The sequence below is a fragment of the Solanum tuberosum genome, unplaced genomic scaffold (assembly GCF_000226075.1).
Source record: "Solanum tuberosum cultivar DM 1-3 516 R44 unplaced genomic scaffold, SolTub_3.0 scf00002, whole genome shotgun sequence".
Lineage (NCBI taxonomy): Eukaryota > Viridiplantae > Streptophyta > Magnoliopsida > Solanales > Solanaceae > Solanum > Solanum tuberosum.
In genome coordinates, this window is record NW_006238928.1 from 288,237 (window position 1) to 311,912 (window position 23,676).

The following is a 23,676-nucleotide window of genomic DNA, read 5'->3' on the forward strand; positions in this document are numbered from 1 at the left end:
GCATCACCTGTTTAGGGCTGGCACCTCCAAGCAGAACATCAAATAATGTCGCACATAAGAGATCTGTCTGAGGAAATTTGAACAGTCTGTCAGATATAACTGAGAAAATGGGCTGTGTCCTTGAACTAACTTTCCTAAGGCCCTCTGGAAGAGATTTAGATCTGCCAACAGCAATACTGAAAAATTTTGATCCTTTCTTCTCCAACGGAAGACCAACCAGCAGTCGTCCAAGGAACTGCAGACCTAGTAGCCTGATGGGTTCGAAGTCCCTGCAACAAGTATAGCACATGAAAGACATATGAAACAGACTGTGTTTTTGAATAATTCCAACAAATTAATTCAGAAGGCACATTCACAGATTCACTACAGCAATGTATATACATGGAAACACAAATATAATGCAAAGAATAACTAAGTAATTTCAAATGATACAGATTATGTTGTTACCATTAAACGAAATTGAAATGGTAACACATAAAGATCTCATGCACCTACATACACCGATCAAAACCTACTATTTCCGGAGACAGATTCTTCACATGCCGAGTGTGTGAGCCATTTCTTGACATTTTACGGCAGTACCTAGTGAGATGTTACCTTTTTTTAGAATCAACCCTACATCACACTCTCGACTTTTGAACATCTAGACATTTTCAAGGTTTTTTTTTTATGACAAGGGGAACCCGCAGCCGCTACCCTTTGGGTGCGTACAGGGTAAAACCCCCGCCCCTATGCAATAGCTCGCAAACCACATAGGAGAGGTAAACCGCACTAGGCAAGCCTGGTGCGACGAGCTCGACCCAGAAGGCAAACCCCTTGGTTTCGTTGGCAAGGGATTTCGAACTTGAGACCTCCAACATTTCGAGGTTTTACCGATCAATTTTTGGAGATTTTTCCATTATCTCCCATCCACATTCTCCCATTGCTACAGCTCCAACACATACAACTTTAAAACCAACAGTTCCACCGTCTAAAACTCCACTAAGCTCCACCATTCCTGACTTGTAATCATTGATTGCAGTCTTCATCCAGTTCAGATGATTCACATCTAGTGTTGTCAAAGGCGCGCTTAAGCCCTGAAAAGAAGCTCAAAACGTGTTGAGCACTTCACATCGCTTAGTGTGTGCCTTCAGTGTCGTCCTCCTCAAGGTTCGCAGGCATATTTTTCCTTGTCATAAGCCTCTTTTAAAGAGGCAACACTAAACAATTGATATTTCACTTTATCGTAATTTTTTTCAATTTCTTTGTTTATATATTTGTCATTCATGCCTATAATTATTAGAATTGAACTAAACATATATATTTGTATTTTTTTTCTGCCTTATGCTTTTTTTCTTTAAAGCACGATTTATTTCTGTTTTGCGCTTAAAGCCTCAACAAACCTTGGAGCTTTTTTGCAATCTTTGCTTTTGATAACATTGTTCACATCCGGATCAAGATTCTTTGCCTTTGCAAACTTGTCTCTCTCACACAGTTCTTTCTTTTTTTTAATTCAGTAAGGTGTTTCATTGAAAAAAGCATCAACTAGATGCATAATTACGGGGGCATAATCATAAATAGACAAAAATACAAAAGAGAAATTTAAGCCCCTATACATTGGCTCCCTATATCGCGCAATTCTATTGCTACTCAAAAAGTATATGTTCTACTTGTAATCATAATCCTAGTTATACTTGTTTGAGTTATCATCGCCTATCACCATCTCATTTAGCTCTGTGTCATCATTTTCATCTGTTTCAGTTCTCTCATCCAGACTGGCAGCAAGAAATTGTGATTGAAGAGATGTTTGTTTTACCATCACTCTAGTGATAATTGGAAGCTTGTTCCTCTACCTTTGAGAAAATCTACTGTGGGTTGTAATTAGCACTGTAGGTCGGATTGATCAGCTTAACGCACATTTAGTTGCCAAAGGCTATAGTAACATATTTGGGCCTGACCATGGTAATACATTCTCCAGTGGCAAAAAATTGTGCATGTTCATTATTATTGTCTATGGCCATTGTTTGTAGTTTGCCTCTTCAATAGTTAGATAAGAACACATATCATCACGGTGATTTAAAAATAAAGAAAATATGGAGCAACCACCAAGCTTTGTTGCTCAGGGGAGTCCAGCAGTCTGGCATGAAGGCTACATCGATCATTTTATGGTCTAGAACAATCCGTTTGAGCATGGTTTAGTATATTCAGCTCAGATGTTATTCAGGATTTAGGCATGACTTACAGTGAAGCAGATGATTTTGTGTTCTATCATCATTCTGCTCCTAATAAGTGCACGTATTTGGTGGTTTAAATATATTTATGGTCGACTTATCACAAGAAGGATTAGAAAGGTATTACTATTTCAGCATTTTCAGACCACAGATCTTGGTCAGTTGAGATATTTATGGACTATTCGGGCTGCTCAATCCAGATCAGTTATTGAGTTTGTGAGAAATATATGGGAAAAATATTATTGAATTGTTGTTGTTTACATTATTACATTGAGTCTCTATTTATAGACCCTTGAATACAATCCTTTACCAAGTAGGATACTATTTAGTATTCCTATTTCTATTTCTATTACTATTCCTATTCTAATAGGATTGTATAAACCTATTCCTATTCTAACACTCCCCCACAAGCTAGTGCATACAATTCATGTACCTAGCTTGTTACAAATGTAATCAACACGAGGACCGATGAGGGGCTTGGTGAGATACCTGCAAGTTGATCACTCCACTTCACAAAATTGACAATCAATCTCAATGTGCTTGGTCTTCTCATGAAATAATGCATAATGCCGATAAAACAACAGAGTGATAAAATTACAGTGTTGAACTTCCCAAACCAAACTTGCAAAGACTGTTTCAGACCATAGAGTGACTCACATAATCGACATACAAGGCTACAAAACTCCCCCTGAGCAACAAAGTGCTCAAAATCTAGTATAAAGTATATGGATCATGTTGGAATCAATAGATGAGTCGATATTAAACAAGAAAGTCACCGAAAAATTGGCCGAAACATGCTCATACGCTGGAGTATTAGATTTGATGGTTGAAAGTGGTCACAATCTAAGAAATAAAATTATATGGGTTGGGTCGGAATGATGGATGACCCAACTAGAAAATAGAAATTATATAGGAAAGGTCGGATTGATGGCACAACCCTATTGAAAAAGAGAAATAATATGGGTAGGGTCCGAATGATGGCAGGATCCTACTGAAAAAGAGAAATTATATGGGTAGGGTCGGAATGATGGCACAACCCTACACAAATCAGATTTGAGAAGTCACCGGAAAGACGAATGAAACTACGCAAATCAAGTTTGAGGAGTCACCGAAAAGACACACGGTGCTATGCAACTCAACATGAGAAAGTAGTTCGAAAAAATTCACGGTACTACGCAAACTAAATATGAAAAGTAGTCCGGAGAGATGCACGGTGCTACGCAAATCAGATATGCAAAAAAAAGGTAGTCACCGGAAGGATGGCACGGTGCTACACAAATTAAATATGAAAAAGTAGTCACCGGAAAGATGGCATGGTGCTACACAAATCAGATATGAAAAAATAGTCATCGAAAAGATGGCACGATGCTACATAAATTAAATAAGAAAAAGTAGTCACCGAAAAGATGGCACGGTGCTACACAAATATCGACAAATATGGGGTTGACACAAAACAGCCCTAGAAAGTCACAGGAAATTGATGCAAGGTGACCTGTCTGTCTAAGTTTCTTCCCTTGAATATGAGGTTCATGCATGTATCATTAGTCCTACTTTTGTTAACATAATCATTAGCCAGACGAGCAGCATATATGGGTAATAGCCACCCGCCGGCAGCGGAAGCTCTTTGATTCTCTACCAAGATCGTAGAGGCTCAGATACCATGTGAGAAATATATGGGAAAAATATTATTGAATTGTTGTTGTTTACATTATTACATTGAGTCCCTATTTATAGACCCTTGAATACAATCCTTTACCAAGTAGGATACTATTAAGTACTCATATTTCTATTTCTATTCCAATTCTAATACGATTGTATGAACCTATTCCTATTCTAATAGGATTGTATAAACTTATTCCTATTCTACTAGGATTGTATAAACTTATTCCTATTCTAGTAGGATTGTATAAACCTATTCATATTCTAACATATTTCAGTTATTGAGTTATTGTCATTTCACAGAGAAAGTATGCTCTTGATATTCTTAAGGAAACAAGAATGTCAAAATATAGGCCTATCGACACTTCTACGGATCAAAACTAAGCTTCTACCATGCTAGAGGTGCTTTTCACTGATCCTAGGAGATACAGGAGGCCTGTTAGCAAGTTAAACTAACTTACCAAACCTCCACATAACATTGCTTTTTTGGTGAGTATTAAAAGTCAAGTCTTTGATTCTCCGTGTAATAGTTACTAGTATGCGGTGACTGGTATTCTCCGGTGTAAAATCTGCTCTAGTGAAATAATTGGTTTACGAAGATCAATGTTATGAGTAGATTGTTATGCATACACATGCAGATTGGATAGGCTCACTTCCAACAGGTAATCTACTTCTGGTAGTGCTGGTAGTGCATTTTTTGGTTGGAAATAAGCTAGTGTCCCTGTGAACTCATATGGATCAAGTAACTACTTAAAGAACTGCAATTTGAAGTTTGATCAAATGTAACTTGTGTGTGACAAACAAGTTGCATCTTCATATTGCATCAAATTCGGTATTTTACAAGATGACCAAGCACATACACAGTAATTGTCGAGAAAGAAATACTACAAGGAGACATTGTCACAAAGTTCATGAATTTCAAATGATCAGCTTCCATATATATTCACCAATTCCCAAGCAAGTTATATATAAGGCAAGCTTTGTACAAATTTTTTATGAATGACATCAAACTGGGTATATACAATTTGTATGGAGCAGTTTGAGGGAGAATGTTAAGTTTACCGAAAATATATTATATCATTTAGGATCAGATAGAGTCAATTAGTTTGATTGATTTCATGTAGTTGTGGAATTCTTGATTTTCCTTCTAGTTTGGAGGCTGGAGCATGAATACTTCAGAGTATTTAAACACAACAGCTTCAGAAAATGATCAAAACTGAGTTTCTCAGAATTCTCGTTTTTTTGTTTCATTTCTCACAATGGTGTCCCGTCTAACAATTTAAGCTTTTTAGATGGGGTGGCAGCAGAATTCAATATTTACGATAATCAAAATATGTGCTTCAACTATTTGAGGTCATACCTTTCAAGAAGATTTACAAATATGTGACAGCCACCAATCAAATTGACTTGTTCAAGGAAAGAAGCAAGCAGCTGTTTCTGGGAAACAGCTCGAATAACCATATGTAGAACATCTTCAATACAAGCCATGTCCTGGCTACGCTCAAAAAAGGCTATGAGAGATTTTATATCTGATGCTGAAATATGCTGCCTGCATAAACAAAAAGGTAGGAGAACATCTTCAAAAGGTAGCCCACAAAAGGAAATAGCTCTATTTCTGAAAAACTAAAATAAGAAAGCTGAGCAAAAGCTTGAAAGCTTACATAGTAAAGAAGAAAATTCAGTCACTACAACAGTCAAAGAATAAAAGTTTTATCCTCTCCAAGAAAAAGAAAACTACCTGAGACTCATCTCACCAAGACTCAATAGAAGGAGACGAATTTTATGTATTTCATCTTTGCTAGGTCTCTCCCCTATAACTTGCTTGGTTACAGGATGTAAAAGAGGCTTGCTTCCAACAGTAAAACGAGTTTTGACATCATCCCAGTAAAACTGCCGAATTATGTCAAGAACACGTGGGAGCCTACATAAACTTCTCAGCAACCTTGGATCATTATCGAATTGCTGGATGAGAAACATATACAGCTCACGTTGAACCCTGTAAACTGAGTAGATCCATATAACAGGGCTGAGAAATATATGGGATATAGCATCCTTGACTAGCATATCTGACAGACCTGGCAATAAATTTAAGAGAGTTACATAACAGAAGATTCGGTAAAATGTGTCAAACTGAGAGTTGTAGAATAAGTAGTTAATGAACTCAAAGATAACAAAACAGAACACAGAAGCAGCTTGTACAACATACCACCAATTGCAACCACATGCAACAAATGTTTCAAAGCAGACAGTGTATCCATATTTAATTGCTCAGGTGGAACTGACTGCAGCAAGAAACCCAGCATTGGAAATCCAGAAAGAAGCAGCATCTGTTGTTGATTGGCTAAATTCTCATCCAGAACAGAAGCTATAAGTTCAATAACTTCAGCAGTTAAGCGCTCCTTTGTAATTGGGGTAAGTAAATCTTGGCCAGCTTGCTTAGCTTCTTCTATTTCATACAAATCAGTTTTAGTGAAAAGAGGGAAAAACACAGAGACGCCCCCAACACAATATATGATCTGTTGAAGCAGTCGTCTAGAACACAGCTGTGTCCCAACCAATACAGTTGCTTTGAATGAACTTTTATCTATTCCAGGATCCACCACAGGTGAAACATTAAATAAACGTCTTCCATTACGTGCCTAATACAGAAATTTTGATGTTTCAGTTGCATACGAACATGCAAAAAAACATATTTTTCAGGTAAACAATTCAAGGAAAAAGTGGAAGAACCTGTGAATTAAGTCCAAATATGATTTTGGATGCAAGACCATCTTTAACATCAAGCACTCCACTGGGCAATGGGTTATCCAAATGAACTGCAGTTTCATTATCCAGGAAGGAATACATGTAGCTAGGTCCTAAAGAATAGATGCCTTGCACATGTTCTGAAGCAATGGAATCATTGAACAAGTAAACTGGACCAATCTGACCATAGAAAGCAGATGGATCTTTCGAAGAAAGTGTAGGACTCTCTTCCTCATAGGAAGGTAGACTAATTTTCGTGCCAATAGTGCAACAAGTCAGAGGCTCATTTACCTTTGCATATCTGCAATCAAATTGTGGAAATTCACGAAGCTCTCCTCAATTGGGAATGGATAGAACAAACTCTTCACTAACAAGATCAAAAATCAGGGGAGAGAGCAAAATACCTGCATTTTTCAGAGGATACAAGAGTTCCATCCAAATAACACTTCAGTTGGCTACCTCCAGAAAATGTCCTACCAATTGTATGTGTTAAACACAAAAAATGCCACTTCTTTCTAACAAGATTGACTTGCAGCACAACGGATTGCCTTTTCTGATTAATTGACTGTAAAAGTAACAGGGAGCTATTATTTGCAATATCAGGCTAATGTGGCTTAACAAAGAAGGCTGGTGTAACCTATGCAAATATCGTATTGCACTCCAAACTCAAGATTCACAGAAATGTAAACAAGCCCCAAGTAAAACAAAAGAAAATAACAAATTTGATCACCTCATATATAAGCTTGTCTTTTCCAAGAACACCAATGCATCCTCTTCCACTTTCAGTGAGAAAACTGAAAAGCCCCATTGTTCCACCACCTCTAGGAAAGCTTTCTACTCTTAACCAACAAGTAAAAGAGAACCCCTTATTCAATGGCCACTGAACTGGAGTCTTTATCGAAATTCCCTGCATGAAGGGGAAGCATCACATAATTTGCAACATGAAGTTACTCGGATCAAGTAGAGAAAGGAAAAAGAAGAGACAACATTCATTCAGTTAAACATGCTTCAGATTGCTACAAAGGTCATTGTTTCAGTTACCGATTCCACCCCATTGAGATCAAAGAAGGCAGTTGGTCCCTTCTCGTTGAGCATTGACAGCATGCTGGTCAAAAGCAATGAGCTGTACTGCTGATGCGACCCTACTTTCTCACTCCGGAGTAAAGCAAAGATTTTGCGTATATCTTTTCCAGAAATGCTATGCCCACCAATAACCTGAATTAATTGGGCAATTTTCAAGACAACGGTGTCCTTGCCCTCTTGGGGAAACCAATCAAGAAGAAAGTTTAGCATCCCTGATTTAACACAAGAAGCTTGATTGGACATTGAATCTCTTATAAGCTGAAGAAAAATATCAAGCCCCTGATTCCGCGATGAGTCACTGCTCTGCCCAGTTAGCAAACAGAATATCATTTTTCAGAATACTACATTTCCAAAAAATAAAAAGGATATAATTGAAGAAGAGTAACAGTGGAAGCACATCAGCCAAAATCATAATAGGAAAAACATTAAAGAAAGTGGGACTGATACCAACCTTTTGCAGGACACTGAGATATAGCAAGATGACATCTTCATTCTGAAATACGAAAAGATGACATAATTTACTAAAACCAAGAGGAAATAAAAGCTGCTATGTTTTTTTTTTCTAACAAGTGCAAAAGGATGTTATTACTGTTGGTGTACATACAAGATTTCGGACTACTAACCTTTATCACAGGGCTTGCCTTGAGATCAAATTTCCCATCAACCAACATATCAAGCAGAGCATCTAAAAGCGCCTCACTTGGTTGCCATTGGCAGAAGTCCAACAGCAAGCTACGCAAAGTCTGATAACCTGTGCCCACAAGAGCTTGAAACGCAGCCTTTGGGACCAAAAGAATAACGAACGAATGAGTAACAAAAAATGAACCAGCTTCTCATGTTAAATCATGAATTGGCAGGCAAAGATATTCTCCACAATTTGGACATGGAAAAACATGTACTGTTTCAGAGGACGGCCAGTAAATCATGGTAAAAGAGATACATGACAGGGATAAGAAACACTTTGATGGATTGAGAAACTGAACCTGATCGCATATATTAGAAATATCAGAATAATATGGTAAAATAGGGTTATCCCAACCTGCTTGAATACCGGAAAAATAAATGGATTGGACATTTGATCTTTTTGCTTAGATGAAGGCATAAAAATCAGAAAGAATATATAGAATTAGAATCGGTTTTTTAGCATTTAAGCCATCTTCTTTCTTTTTTTTTTTGAAAATGGTAATGATGTATTCTTCAGCATTAAGGAGATGCTGGTGACCTGCAAACAGAGGAGAACAAAAGAAGAGAGAAAAAAAATACTTACAAGGATCCAAATAATTCTAGAATCTGTTCTGTATCCTCTAAACCTTTCTCTTTACACCAAAAATAAAAGGATACAATACAATCCCATCTAACCTTCTGAATGGAATTGCACCTATCTTCAAAATTTCAACTATTTCTTTCTTTCCATACGGTCCACCAAATGCAATGTGGAATTATCCTCCACCATGCCTTTGACTCTTGTTCCCCCCTCTTCTTATCCAACAACTCAACAAGTCTGAAGTATGCTCAGGCATGGTCCAGTTTGTCTTTGTGAGACTAAGGAAGATAGCCCAAATTTGTGTTGTAAAATTGCAATGAAAGAATAGATGTTGGTTGGTCTCCGCTGCGTTCCCGCATAATGAACACCAAGATACTATAATCTTTCATTTTCTCCTCAGCACTTCATGTGTCAGGCAAGCCCTTCTAGCAACCAACCATGTAAAGCATTTTATTTTAGTTGGTGCTAAGGTTCTCCATCTTTCTCCACAAACTCTGCTTAGAGTTGCGTTGCTGGGGTCTTTCCATTTTGTATGCCCTGTTAACCGTGAAAGCCCCATCTTTACTATGTTTCCATCTCAAAGAGTCCGGAGCAATGGTGATGCCAGCGGATTTTTCTAATAGCTCTAGCAATTTGGCCACTCTCTCCACTTCCCAGTAATTCAAAAACCTTCTGAAGATTAGATCCCACCCTTGTGCTGTCCAACATTCATTGATATTTGCATCTGGATTACTACATAGTAAGAACAGATCTGGAAAGGATTCTTCTAGAGGAATGTGTTTGTTCCGCGCATCTGTCCAAAACTTAGTTCTCCTGCCATCTCCCACTTCAATGTACGTATTAGCTTCAAGTTTTTGCCATAAGTTTCTAATAGTTCTCCAGACCCCCACCCCATAGGCATCAACAGTAACATTACTGCACCAAGGATTGTACTCACCATACTTGGATCTGATGACATACTTCCATAAGGCTTACCCCTCTTCATTATACCTCCATAACCACTTCATCAAAAGGCTATTGTTTTGTTTCCTTAAATCTCTAATACCCATACCCCCTTTGTCTCTGCTTTTCAAGGTTATCTCCCATTTGACTAGGTTATAACCTTTAATTTCTTTGCATCCATGCCAAAGGAAGTCCCTCCTTAATTTGTCCAGCTTCTTCAGAACTTTGGGGAGTAATGGAAATAGTGACATGACATAAGTAGGAAGGGAGTCTAGAACTGAATTGATGAGAGTGTGCCTGCCTCCCATAGACAAATATTGAGCCTTCCATCTTGCTAATCTCCTTTCTGTTTTCTCCACAATGCCATCCCAAATTTGTATGCTCTTGTGTTCATTGCCCAAAGGCATACCTAAGTAAACTATTGGCATATTCTCCACTTTGCACCACAAAATATCTGCCAGATTCAAAATGTTTGTCACCTCCTTGATTGGAAATAAATTGCGTTTCCCCCAATTCACTTTCAGACCCGAGGAAGCTTCAAAAAACAGTAAGATGGTTTTTAAGAATCTTATCTGGTCCTCCCGAGGTTCACAAAAAATGATAGTGTCATCTGCATATAGCAAATGACAAATTTCTTTAACTTGTCCACTGCTACCCTGTATCTGAAAACCTTTGATCCATCTGTTTTGTATTGTTATTCTCATCAAGCTATTAAAACCTTCCATTGCCAAGATAAATAGAAAGGGGGATAAGGGGTCACCTTGTCTAAGTCCCCTTTCTGAAGGGAAGAAGCCCACCGGTTCACCATTCACCAGAACAGAAAAGCGGACAGTGTTGATGCAAAAATGAATCTAACCCAACCACTTTTCTCCAAAGCCCATTTGTCTGAGGGTATTCAGCAAGAACTTCCAATTTACATGATCATATGCCTTTTCAATGTCCAATTTGCACATTACACCAGGCTCAACACCTTTCAATCTTGAATCCACACATTCACTAGCTATAAGTGCAGCATCCATTATATGTCCCCCTTTAATGAAGGCCATCTGATGCTTGTTGACCAACCTATTCACCACCTTTTTCAGTCTCTCAGCTAGTATCTTTGCTAACACTTTGTATATGCCTGTGATTAGACTAATAGGTCTGAAGTCCTTCAATTCAGAAGCACCTACTTTCTTGGGGATGAGAGCCACAAAAGTTGCATTGAAACTTCTCTTTGTCCTCTGATTATTATAGAACTCGTGTATCATACCTTTGATGTCTTCTTTCATTACTTCCCAGAATATAAGATAAAAGGACATGGGAAAACCATCGGGCCCAGGAGCTTTCTCCATCGCACAAAGTTTAATGCATTCTAGAATCTCCTCCTCAATTTGTTTCTGTAACTCTTCCTTTTCATCCTCATTAATACAAGTAATCCCCTGCAATTGTAATTCTGGCCTCCAAACTTCTGTCTCCTTGTACAAATTTTAGTAGAAACTCTTGATGACCTCCTTGATATCAGTGACATTGCTTCCCTCCACCTTTAAAGATTCTATGGTGTTGTATCTTTTGCGAGATGTAGCTATTCTATGAAAAAACTTTGTGTTCTTATCCCCTGCTTCAACCATTGTATTCTGGATCTTTGTCTCCACCTTATCTCTCCATTTTTGACAACTTCTTCAAAAGACATTGCCAAATTTGTTTTTTGCATTAATTCATCATCTGAAAGTGGTCTTTGCTCCTGAAGGTTCCATATAACCAAAGACATTTTTAGTTTTGATTAGACACAGAATTGACTCGAGAGAATAAAGTGGATCCCATAGGATTAAGCCTTTTAGTGGGGAGTAATGTTGCTGCTGCCTGTCAACAAACAGTTGTTTTCTGTCTACCCCAAGAGCTTTTGTGAAAACATGGTCCTAATTCCCTTCAAGATAAAGCTCAATATTCAATTGAAATAAAAGACATTCCCCAAGTACCAAGCAGCACTTGATCTGAGTCTTCGACACCAACTTCAATCATCCACTCTAAAGAATTTCCTGCTTGTTTTATCCATTATGTACCAGTGTTATCAAAGGCGCGCTTAAGCCCTGAAGCGAGGCTCAAAACGTGTTGAGCGCTTCGCCTCGCTTTATGTGCGCTTCAGTGTCATCATCAAGGTTCTAAGGCAAACTTTTCCTTGCCAATGAGCCTCTTATGAAGAAGTGATACTAAACAACTGATATTTCACTTTATCATAACAAAATTTTCAATTTCATTGGTCATATATTTGTCATTCATGTTTATAATTATTAGTCTTAGACTAAACATATATATTTGTATTTTTTTCTCCCTATGCGCCTTTTTTCATCAAATCCCACGCATTAGTTGTGCTTTGCGAATAAATCCCCCACGGACCTTAGAGCCTTTTTGCGCTTTTGATAACACTGTTATGTACCAATTTTAAATGTACAACAACATACCCAGTGAAATCCCACAAGTGAGGCCTGGTGAGGGCAGAATGTACGCCGCCCTACCACTACCTCATGGAGATGGAGAGGTTGTTTCCGAAGAACCCTCGGCTCAAGTGCAACCAATTTAAATATACTGATGCATATATCCAGGAAATTTTAATTTTTAATCGTTACATGCAGAAATTTATGCCTAATCAGAAGGAAGTACCAAAGTTACACTGCCTAACCAGGACTAGAGTATGAAAGGTTCTTCTAGAGCGGTTAACAGAAGCTTTCCCACATTGTCAACTTTTACAAAGGAAAAGACAGACACCTAAGACAGTGATCTCCTTACCATAAGGGAAATACATAGACTCCTTTCATGTGAAACTTTAGAATAACACAAGATGGCAAAAATACTAGAGTAATACAAATGTTCTTTGTTACAGAAATTTACAATGTTCACTGGAAATTAAATAGCGACAACGAATATGATAAACGACTTCGAGTTGGCACTACAATGGAAGTGAGGCCAAAGCTAGGCAATAAGAAAGAAGAAATGCAGCACCGTACAAGATGATCCAAATGATCAGGAAGGAAGAAAAGATGTGAAAACATAATTAGACAGCCTGTTTATTTAGGAGGAAGCTAAAATTACACCAGTTTTCATGTTCTCCATAATTTTGCAATCATTACAAACAAATTATGCAACTAATTGCACGAAAAATTGTAACCGGCAGAAACAAAACTCACCTTTGACACATCGTTCCCAGAAAGCAAGCAGGTTAGTGTTTGGAGGACATTCAGAACCAGCTCTTCACCTTTGGGCACGTCAAGGTTTCCATTTAGCAAGGATACAACATGTATAAAACACTCGCCCTCACGAAATAAAGCCTGATAATACTGACAACATAGAAACCACTCTCTGTCAACATGTTGAGAGAATATGAATAGCAGACAACACATCGCTACAGAATCGTAGAAAAGCGTAGATTTATCAAGTATACCTCTATATCTGTCAAAAGCAAATCAATCATCCCAACCAATAGATCAATAGACAATTCTACAAAGTTCTCCCGGTCCTTAACATGAGTAAATGTTTCCAGATACTTAGAACATAAATACAATTTAGCTTTCTGGTCCTCCTCAGAAGATGGAACAATCTGTTCCCCCAGCAAAGAATTCACATGAAAGAGGTAAATAAATGAAAGATTAGTAGTAGTCAATGCAAGAACACAAAAAAGAGAGAGAGAGAGAGAGAGAGATTAAGAAATTGAAGGTTATTCATTCTACCTTCATCAAATCAAGAATAAGAGGAAGCATGCGATTTCTCAATTTTTCTTCCCAAAACAATTCAAACAAATGATCAACGCAGGTAGCACTGTGCAAAGTAGAGTTTTTGGCATCATTTGTAAGAGAGAAAAATTCAGTGAAGAGTTCAATAAAAGTTTCCATGCTGTTCTGCCAACTATGAATCATCTCGAAAGAATTCACCATGTCTTGGTTTAGAGAAGGAACAAGATCATCCTCAGTGTATGGACTAGCAATGCCATGCCTTTTAGACTCTTGGGCCTGAATGCAGGCAACTTTGAGGACACGAGGAACTGCATCGAGTGTTTTAAAAGAAGAAAGAGTTTTCTCTGATGAAGACCGCATTATTTGAAGTAGGCCCTTAGCAAGAAGATTTGCAACCCCAGGATTACAAGCAGATTGTTCAAGAGCCTCCAGCAAAATGGAGCACTCAGGCTGCCACCATAAGAAGAATAAGTTTCAGGATAAAAGGGAAACTGAATTGAGTAAGCTCACATCTTATGAAAAAAAATGCAATACTAGTAACAACCAAACATTTTTGTTCTTTATTTACTTAACCTTTTCATCTAGTAGAAAGTGCATGGAAGGAAGCTCAGTAAACAACCGGGAAGGTGAAGCATTATAGGAGGCCCCAACACATAATTGACAACGTCATTAAGACTAAAAATGCCGACCAGCACAGTAGGCTAACATAAACAAGGGAAGAATCCTATCCAGACTCATGAATTGACAAATTTCACCCAATACGCAAACTGAGGAGAAAAAATGTTACACTTGCAAGATAAGAAGTCCAAGAAAAGTACCAATACCAGCCATCAAAGCTTAGTCCAAGTAGAAAAGATTGAAGGGACTTGCGACTTAGGGTCACGTGTCGAGTCTTGCACCATGCGAACTATGCCTAGTATTTAAGTGGAGAAGGGCTGCGTACTAAAGGCTGCATTTGGTCCTAAGGGTTGGCCCCAGATAGATTTCTTGGTCATCAAAAAAGGTACAAAGTAACACTTTGTATCTTCTAAAGAAAGGGTGACAAAGAAGAATTATGCATGAATAAGCCATTTGAAACTCTTCTAAAATGCAACAGTATGTTGAAAACTAATAATTGTATGCCCAAAAATCTTACTCATGCACAACTAAGCCCAAAAATACTCTGCCACCAACCTTCCTATACTCTTCTAGTTCTTCAATAGTTCCAGAGTTGTTCTTGGCATTGCCCTATTCACTCCCCAACATACAAAAGAACATGTGCCACAGATTTACAATTGTCTTGCAATGCAAAAAAAAATGTTCATTGGTCTCAGCATCCTGTCCACAAAGCAAACATCTTGAGCAAATATGAAGACCTTGTAATTTTTCTTGAGTTAAACAAGCTCTTTTAACTACCAGCCACACAAAACAAGATACCCTGGTAAGAATTCTGAACTTCCAAATAAATTTCCAGGGTCAGACCATTGTCACAAAGTTTCTCCTATTTATATTCCAGTAAGCTGGTTTGACTGAGAATGACCCTTTACAGGATAGGTTCCACAAAATTATACTCAGAGAAAGGGGTACACATGCAACGCAAGTATCCAGAGACTAGTCAGAAAAGATATATGTAATCATATAATGCCTATTATCGGGGGGGGAGGATCGCACCATGTATCCATTCCAAACTTTAGACTAGAAATGGGGATTTTTCTTTTATTTTATAAGCAAAAGGCGATAAAACAGGACATAGATATTTTTAATCTTTTTTTTTTTTGAAACTGGTAAAGAAGGATACAGATATTGCTTTATGATAAACTTCAGTAAGACTATTTATGTCATAGATAATCTTTATAGAAAATTGACTAGCCAGAAAAAAGATGGAGAAGAGCGACGCCAAAATGATATATAGACAAAAGACACTTACCATTATGACAAAAAGAGAGTGAAAGATCAAATGACTAACCAGGTTGTGAGAACTTCCGGTTAAAGTTGCTGCAAACTCCAAAAATGAAACCACTTCTGTTTGAAGAGCTTCAAGCTCATGAAGGTTTAGGCTAGCGGTTCTGCCATTTGAATCACAACACTGTTCATTACAATCATCAGAATAACCTTTTTTTGATAAGGAATCGTCAGAAGAACCTAGCGATTCTAGGCAAAAATAAAAGAAATTCTCTGAGAAGATAAAGTCCCAAGCTCCTTCTGCCCGGAATACATGTAGCAAAGATGGCAACAACACCAGAATTTTCTTGAATGCAGATAGAACATGATGCTGAAGGGTGTAGATAAACGTCCTGTAGAAATGAGAAGAACAAATCAGAAACAAGAGTTACAAGGAGAACCCCAGAAAAAAAATGAGAGCAGGGGAACACCAGCTAAAAAGATAGGCACTTCAGCAATTCCAAAAATCAAATACAGCACCCAAAAACATCCCCACAAATGCAAAAACAAGATTGATGGAAGAAAAGGAAAATAAAAAGATCAGAAGATCTAAATACTTGCTGATTTACCTTAAGTGACCAGGCAGCTCCTTCTGATTTGAGCATGCTTTTATGCATGGAAAGACTGTGAGGAGAACTCTAATGATCCACTTTACAGAAAGTTCTCCATATGCTGAAGAGACTGGCAAGCTACTTTTTACAGTGGATGTTTGGCTTTTATCCGCCTTTGCATCTTCTGGTGAAAGAAGGAAAGTGAAAAGGACAGTACTAAGCTTGGAAACATAGTCGTGCCAATTCTTTAAGTAAGGTGTACTGGATTTACTAGAAAGTTTTGTTTCTAGAACTTCTTCCCCAGTTGTATCATTATCACTAGAAACAGTTATTTCCATGTCATCCTGGGCAAACAAGTTGTCACTTTTCTCCTTGTACTCTTGAAGCATGAATGCAAGTGAACAAAAGCTATTTGCAAACTTCTGCACTCGTCCATTTTCTGATAAAAATTGCAAATTATTCAAATTTCCAAAGCTGAGACCAAATTAAGGTATACCAACAATCATTTGGAAGAAAAATTATTCCCCAGGATACAGCAGTAAGATAGGAGTCAACAGTCTTGAGCACAACTATCAGTAGCTTAACCAAAGGGGAATGTGTAATGTATAATTGTTTAAAATGAACCGATTGTTTGAGCAAACAAGTTTACTGGGATGAAACGAGTGGGAACATGAAAGTAGTTCAAAGGATACACCGCCTCTCTTAGAACCTCCAACGAGAGAACATGGAGCTGGAACGTACACATTAAAATATTGGCATTCCTGCAAGGATGTAAATGAACCAATACCTTAGAAAAGAAATTAACCAATATTTCATCAGAAGCATGGTTATAAGCTTTTTTCAGCTGCTAAATGGAAGTTTCTGGGCCATTTCAATTTATGTTCATCAAACAAAAAAGAGGCTAAAGCCCATACTACAAACATAATATAGCATAAATATGATCCTAGCAAAAACAGGGAAGGACAAACACCTATGTAGACAACTAGTTTTAAACGACAGCAAGAAAAGGAAAAACTAGATATCATGATGCAGCCAGGTGATGTGAATGGCCTGAAGACCAGTTTCTGGAATGAGATCTGGTTAGGTGATGTGAAAATGAGGATACTTTTTCCTGATTTGTACATTATTTGCCTACAACAGAATGACACTATAGCGCAGATGTGGAGTCCTCAAGGCTGGGACCTAATGTTCAGAAGGGCTCTAAATAATTGGGAGGTTGAAAGAGTAGCAGACCTACTTCAGGCCTTAAACTTGTTCCTTGGCATCACTGCGGAGCCCGACAAACCGGTTTGGAAATTGCTAGCAGAGGAGTTTTTACAGTGAAGTCCTGCTACTGGGAAAGGAATACCAATCACCTTTTGACAACAGTTTGGCCCTGGATATTAATATGGAAGATTAAGATCACTTTAAAAGTTGCTTGCTTCTTTTGGTTGGTAATTAGAAGAGCTTGTCTAACCCATGAAGTGCTACAAAGAAGAGGTATACAGATCTGTTCAAGGTGCTATATGTGTGAACAAGAGGCTGAAGCAAATGGTCATTTATTTTTGCATTGCAAGATAGCTACAGATCTGTGGAACATGTTCGTTTGTATACTCGGGGTAAATTGGACAATGTCCAGAACCACTTTTGAGGTACTAACACACTGGCAAGGAATTGGGAAGAGAGGATCAAAGGAAGATTGGTGGAAAAAGGTCCCTGCTTGCATCTGGTGGACACTATGGAAAGAAAGGAATGAGAGGTGCTTTGAAGGGAGGGTTAGCAGCTCCCAGATGATCAAGATGAGATGTCTTAGTCTTTTGTATTTTTGGTGTAAGCAAGATTTAGTGGGGGAAGTAGATAGTTTAGTGGAGTTTATAGGCCAATTGTAAATTTTTGAAAATTTGTTTTTGGATTTGTAAATCCCTCCTCATCAATTTCTTGATGAGTTCTTTTGTGTGAATACAAAGTTACCTATTTCAAAAAAAGAATGATGCCACTAGGCATTACTAAATTTGCTGAATATAGGACCAGACACAAGTCCAGACTCAAACTCTACAGAATGGAAACTAAAGCGGCTGAGACATTAAGATTCAAATTGAATTTTAAGGCAATTTGACATTTGTAAAATGATTTACAAAATGTCAAGTTCACACATATGTCAAACCTAAACCTTCGATTATTCCTTCCGCACAATAAATGTCCAAATAGCAAGGGAAACTACCCACTGCATACTAATTTGTCTTAACGTTAGAAGTACATATGGTCACCGAGATTAACTAGTAAACTTAAAACTAGTTTTTAATCCTAGTTCGACATATGTCAACCATTATTAATTAGATCTTAGCTTTTCAAATGACAATAACAGTATAATATATTAGATTAGATTAACATTTAATTTGATTCCCAGAATGTAATTTGAGCGAAATTTGATTTGCCTTAATGCTATTTTAAGAAAAAGATTAGATATACTTGTAACTTTTAGCCGCACATGGATTGTGAAAAGAAAAGGACATGACACTCTGTTTTAGCAAAACAAGAACTAAATAATCTGGTCCAGAAGTTTAAAAAAAAAAACATAATCTACCATCACACATAATAGCAAGATCAAACCAGCAATAAAGGTATACCACCGTCTATGGACTTCTTTGATTAATTTGTAAGGCTTGAAAGAATAAAGATATAACTTTTATCAGAAGTGTGCAGTTATGTCAGTTACCTTGATGTATCTGAAGTTGAGAAGTCTCTCATTCTCAGAGCACTGTTAGATGCAACTCCGAGTCCATCCAACAGAACTTCCAGTCCTCCAATACTTCGAAAATGATTCTGACCGCGAGGGTTATCAACTAATGCTAATTGAAGAGCTCTAAGAGTTAGATAATGAAGTGAAATATCTGTATCCTGCTCCTTCATACTCAACCTCTTCATAACACGCAACAGCTCTGAAATAAAAAAAACTGAGTGAAATGACCATGGTAAAATGAGAGAAAATGCAGAAGGTGCAACCTGACAGGAACACAAGCCATCTTAATAATTGTGTCACGGGGAGAGATGCGAAATGCACACATTTCAAAGTTACTAGAAAGGTTTATACACTTCTAGTTGATGTACTGATACTACATATAGTTAGTATATTACTGTTTTTTCTTGTTATGATGGTGGTGCCCGGGCCAGCTGTCCACTGTCACAAAAAGATGTCAGGTTGCATCCCCATTGGATATTCTTACCTAATAAATTATATACCTATTAAATTATGTCCTGCATTACCTTACCAAGTATAAGGATATCGGCTCTCGACAAGGTTAAGCATACAAGAAGAGGGTGAAGTCATTAGTCAAACGGTCCCTTAGGAAAGTAGGATGAATACCCTTCACTTAACTTCTTCGTGTAAGAAAAAAATACAAACTGCTACAACAACAACATACTCAGTGTAGTCCCACGCAATGGGGTCTGTGGAGGATACAGTGTATGCAAACCTTACCTCTACCTCAGAGGTGAGGTCGAACCCGCATCTTCTCCTTAGCAAAGAGAAATTTTACCATTCGACCATATCTGCATTTTTTTGTTCTTGATACACAATATGTACCCACATATATGATATATAACTGGATCTTATTTATGCAGTGCTGGGACACGTGCTGGGACACTTACCGGGACACATATTCTCTTCAGAACGATTCCAATTATTTTGTTAATTATATTCTTTTTATTCAAGAAGTTTGACCCCCCTCTAATTTTTTTGTTTTCTTTATTTGATTTGCATTTTCTTTGGGGACATAGATTCAAATTTAATGTGTTCTCACAACCGAGAAAAATTAGGGGGGTCATTTTGGTTTTGGGTCTGCGACGAATAGGTTCTATTAAAAAAACATAACTACACATTTAAAGAGGTTCAGTGCTAGAAAAGAAAATTGAGACTGCCTACCTTACCTACTAACCAGTTAAGACCACCAGCTTCCATTACAGAGACAATTGCCTTTTGACGCCACCTTATCATTGTTTCAGAATCAGACACATCTACGCCAGTAACAATGTCATGTATTTCAACACTTCTAGGCCCAAAAATCTCCATGTAACCAGTATTCAACCAAGTCTTTTTGGGTGTGCTGAAATGCAAGTTAATAAAGCTACCAATAATAGACACCACATATAAAAGAATGTTCTGGAGAATTGCAATCTTCTCTGCAACAGGGTTCGACAAAGCTTCATCTGCCGAAAGAGCACTAGCAATAGCCTTCAGTTGGACAACAGCAGCTGAAACAAATAAACCTCATAATTAGAAATGCTAGACAACAATATAATGATCCTAATGGCAGGGGAAGAGTTAACAGGTTAAAGGCACATTGCAAGTATAAAAGTCTAAATGTATTTCAGGAATGACTGACTAGGTGGTAACTAGTCTCAGAAATGATCTTAAAACTGACAAAGAAAATATAACAAAATAGTGCAAACTATGAAATACTATTTATAAAGAAGGTATCAAACTCATTCGACTTTACTGATTCAAAAGATGTCTGTACTTTTTTTTTTTTTGATGAGGTAAAGATGCCTATACTTCTTCTATAACAATGTAAGATCTTAAAGCAAGCAAAGGCTCAAAGAACAGAGGACAAGTCATGCTCAAGACATGATATAATAGAAACAATAACAAACCCTTCCATCAGACTGAATCCATGACGTGATGATCTTGGAACAAAGTATCCCTTCAAAATTCCTAACTAAATGCACCTATCAGAGTGAAACAAATAATAGAGGTCCCAATCTCTCCCAAAAGCAAATCTTATACTTGAAGCCCCTGATACTCTATTTCCTTTTTCATTTATTTCTATTCAAATCACGCCAAGCTTCCTTCATACTTATGCTCTATTCTCTACCCACTAGAGATTTCTCTGATCTGTTTTCTATTCTATTTCCATATCAAAAAAAAAACAGACTGCAAATCCGAGCCAAAACAGTACTAGCAGAAGTGCATTATTACCAAGTGAGCTTCATTACCATTTAACAGAATAACAGGTACGGAACACCAGATACTAACAAGTTGAAAACACAGCCACTTTATACTCTTCACAGACTTTTTTCCCAATTCCCATACAAAATTGTAGTTTTAAGTGAAAACAATGACTAGGTACTAAAGAAATGTTATTACCAAGGAAGTAAACAATATTCCCAGTTAACGGAGGAACAATATTCTTGAAACACAGAGAATGGAATACATGACTCCAGCCTTAGTAAGAACAATATGTTTCACCAAAATGTACAGACAGAAAGCAACAAACAAATAAATTTGCACATGTAAAGGCAGATAGAAAAGTAAAAACACCTAAAACACATAAAAGAATGAGTTCAGCATTGCTTGATGGAAATAATACCCTTCATTAATGCCGTAAGCTTCTGAATACCACCATAGTAGCCAAAAACTCTGCAATTGTGCATTGACCGAGTAATAACAGTCAAAGAATCCAAGATAGGCAGCCCTTCGGAGGTTATTGTAGAAGAATTTCTTGATAAGTCTGCAATTCATTGCATTGTTACAGCATTACTGAATTATCACCAGTAGATACAAATGTATACTTCATGATGTAGTAACAAAATATCTGCCGGAAAGTACTTGCACTTTAATCAGAACATTTTCTATACAGCAGTCTTGGTACAAGTTAGCAAACAAGAGAACTTCAGAATAGAACAAAAAATTTCTTACTGAAGTTAGATAAAGACAAATGATCCATTCACCAGAACAACTTTCTTTTAAGCAATGCAAGAGGGTGAAGAACCAACTTACGTTCATTAACAAGCATTATCATTTGTGCAACTTCCTCAATGAGGACAGCTATAATTTCAGAAGGATGTCCAAAAGAACAGCCAACCACAACATCTCCAGAATGCTGTGAATCCACCGGCTGCACAAAGCCATGATCCTCAGGAGACTGAAGAGGGTTAATTGGTTGCCAATCACGGTATACAATTAGGAATTGCTTCAAAAAGATATGCATTAACCTTCTCTTTTCAACCTGAAAATAAACACACAAAGGCATAAAAGATTACCATGCTTAAAAAACAGACAAAGTTGGGAAAGAATTAGAGAGATTGCAAGTACTCTTCCAACCTAGCTACCTAAAGGCTAAAGCTGATCCACATATTATAGGATCATAATTTTCTCATAGGAGAACAAGGTATTGAGAAACAAAAATCCTTTAACCAACAAAAAAAGGAAATAAAAAATCAACTCATGTAAAACTTGCATGTACCAAAAGCCAACCATTGATATGAGCATATTCCCCAGATCAATTCCAGAAAGTTAGCCAGCATCTCAAAGCACAAAACACATATAACACAACATGTCATCCATAGCACATCACTAACAATATAGAAAGCTTCATGTATAGATTCGGACGTAGTTTCTCACCACTAACAGGCCAATACAGCACTACCATTTTGGATTAGCTATCAATTATTTTATTCAATCACCATTCAGTATCTAAAATGGTCAATTCTAAGAAATTAGGAAAATGGAAGGTTAAACTCTAAAGTTAATAAGAGTTAGCTCAATTAGCACTACACTTGGACAGAATGGCCAAAGCTTAGATATCAAGAGATCGTGTTTATAAAAAAAAGAGTACAGAGCAAAAGAACAGAGATTTAACTTGAAGATCACCAGTGAACCAATAACCTTCAATCCATATTTAATAAAGAGAGAAAATAAATTGCACGGTTATCTCTTCATCAGTATTGAGAAACGCACTTTTGAGGCATATATGTTGGGGTGTAGGTTATTTGCATTCTGAAAATATGAATAGAACACATAGAAACCTATGACTATATAACTTATAAGTGAGCATATCCACAACAGACAGCTGATAAAGGCATGCACAAACAAGCATAGAAGAAAGGAATCAGATTCTCCCAGCCCCACGAACTGATTGAGGAGCTTGCTTTGGAAGCTGAAAGATTAGTTGTACAGTACAAAGGTAAATCCTAAAGAATGCTTTAGACGATTAGTAATTTCAGAACAAAGTTGGTGAAAAAGACTATAACAATGAGAATAAAGAAGGAAAATGACATACTGCTGTCTCAAACAGAGAGAAAGAGAAGTTTTAACTGAATCATCTCACAAAGAACCCTAATTATAGTGATTCTTTAGTCCTTGATGCTTTACTAATAACTAACAAGGCATTACAAAGACACATTACGAACAATGAAATCAATATAATTGACTTAACTAGGGAAATGAGAACATGATAACAGAAGCAACATCATCACTTTCTGGCATCATCGGTGCAATAAACATTCAAAAGGAACTATGTAATTTTTACCATGTTTCCTGTTATCCTGATGTATCCTCCCATCACATAAGCTAGCTAGCCTCGGAAAACAACGAATTCTACATCTAAAAGCATCTTACCACCAAAGGGGACACAAACTACAAGTTACAACAACTCAACAAGTGAAGTTCACGGTTTCACAATTGCGACTACCTTAGAACACTTGAAAGAAAAATGGCATCCACAGAAATTTTTGGATATTTAAGACATACCTTATCAGGGGCATTCTCGTATCTTGACCAGAGTGTATTCAGAATTGCCTCATCCCCAACCTCACTGAAAAGCAAAAAATGTCATATC

General features: G+C 37.3%; 1 protein-coding gene across 5 annotated transcripts in view; it reads right to left on the reverse strand.

Moving 5' to 3' along the window:
- LOC102600723 (BEACH domain-containing protein B) overlaps nucleotides 1-23,676 on the reverse strand; it is a 40,098-nt gene that overhangs the window by 11,929 nt on the left and 4,493 nt on the right. For 4 of the 5 annotated variants that reach the window (XM_006337976.2, XM_015310792.1, XM_015310743.1 and 1 more), the window contains exons 3-23: nucleotides 23,589-23,652; nucleotides 21,837-22,065; nucleotides 21,427-21,567; nucleotides 19,988-20,311; nucleotides 18,777-18,999; nucleotides 16,774-16,842; nucleotides 16,100-16,555; nucleotides 15,556-15,883; nucleotides 13,608-14,060; nucleotides 13,322-13,477; nucleotides 13,068-13,217; nucleotides 8,321-8,476; nucleotides 8,149-8,190; nucleotides 7,656-8,000; nucleotides 7,345-7,521; nucleotides 7,019-7,179; nucleotides 6,600-6,915; nucleotides 6,076-6,508; nucleotides 5,608-5,944; nucleotides 5,230-5,418; nucleotides 8-269 (exon numbers count right to left, since the gene is read on the reverse strand). In XM_006337976.2, the coding sequence (XP_006338038.1) occupies nucleotides 8-269; nucleotides 5,230-5,418; nucleotides 5,608-5,944; nucleotides 6,076-6,508; nucleotides 6,600-6,915; nucleotides 7,019-7,179; nucleotides 7,345-7,521; nucleotides 7,656-8,000; nucleotides 8,149-8,190; nucleotides 8,321-8,476; nucleotides 13,068-13,217; nucleotides 13,322-13,477; nucleotides 13,608-14,060; nucleotides 15,556-15,883; nucleotides 16,100-16,555; nucleotides 16,774-16,842; nucleotides 18,777-18,999; nucleotides 19,988-20,311; nucleotides 21,427-21,567; nucleotides 21,837-22,065; nucleotides 23,589-23,652 (5,011 nt within the window). Of the gene's footprint in view, nucleotides 1-7; nucleotides 270-5,229; nucleotides 5,419-5,607; nucleotides 5,945-6,075; nucleotides 6,509-6,599; nucleotides 6,916-7,018; nucleotides 7,180-7,344; nucleotides 7,522-7,655; nucleotides 8,001-8,148; nucleotides 8,191-8,320; nucleotides 8,477-13,067; nucleotides 13,218-13,321; nucleotides 13,478-13,607; nucleotides 14,061-15,555; nucleotides 15,884-16,099; nucleotides 16,556-16,773; nucleotides 16,843-18,776; nucleotides 19,000-19,982; nucleotides 20,312-21,426; nucleotides 21,568-21,836; nucleotides 22,066-23,588; nucleotides 23,653-23,676 lie in introns of those variants that run through there. The other variant, XM_006337977.2, reaches the window with a different exon arrangement.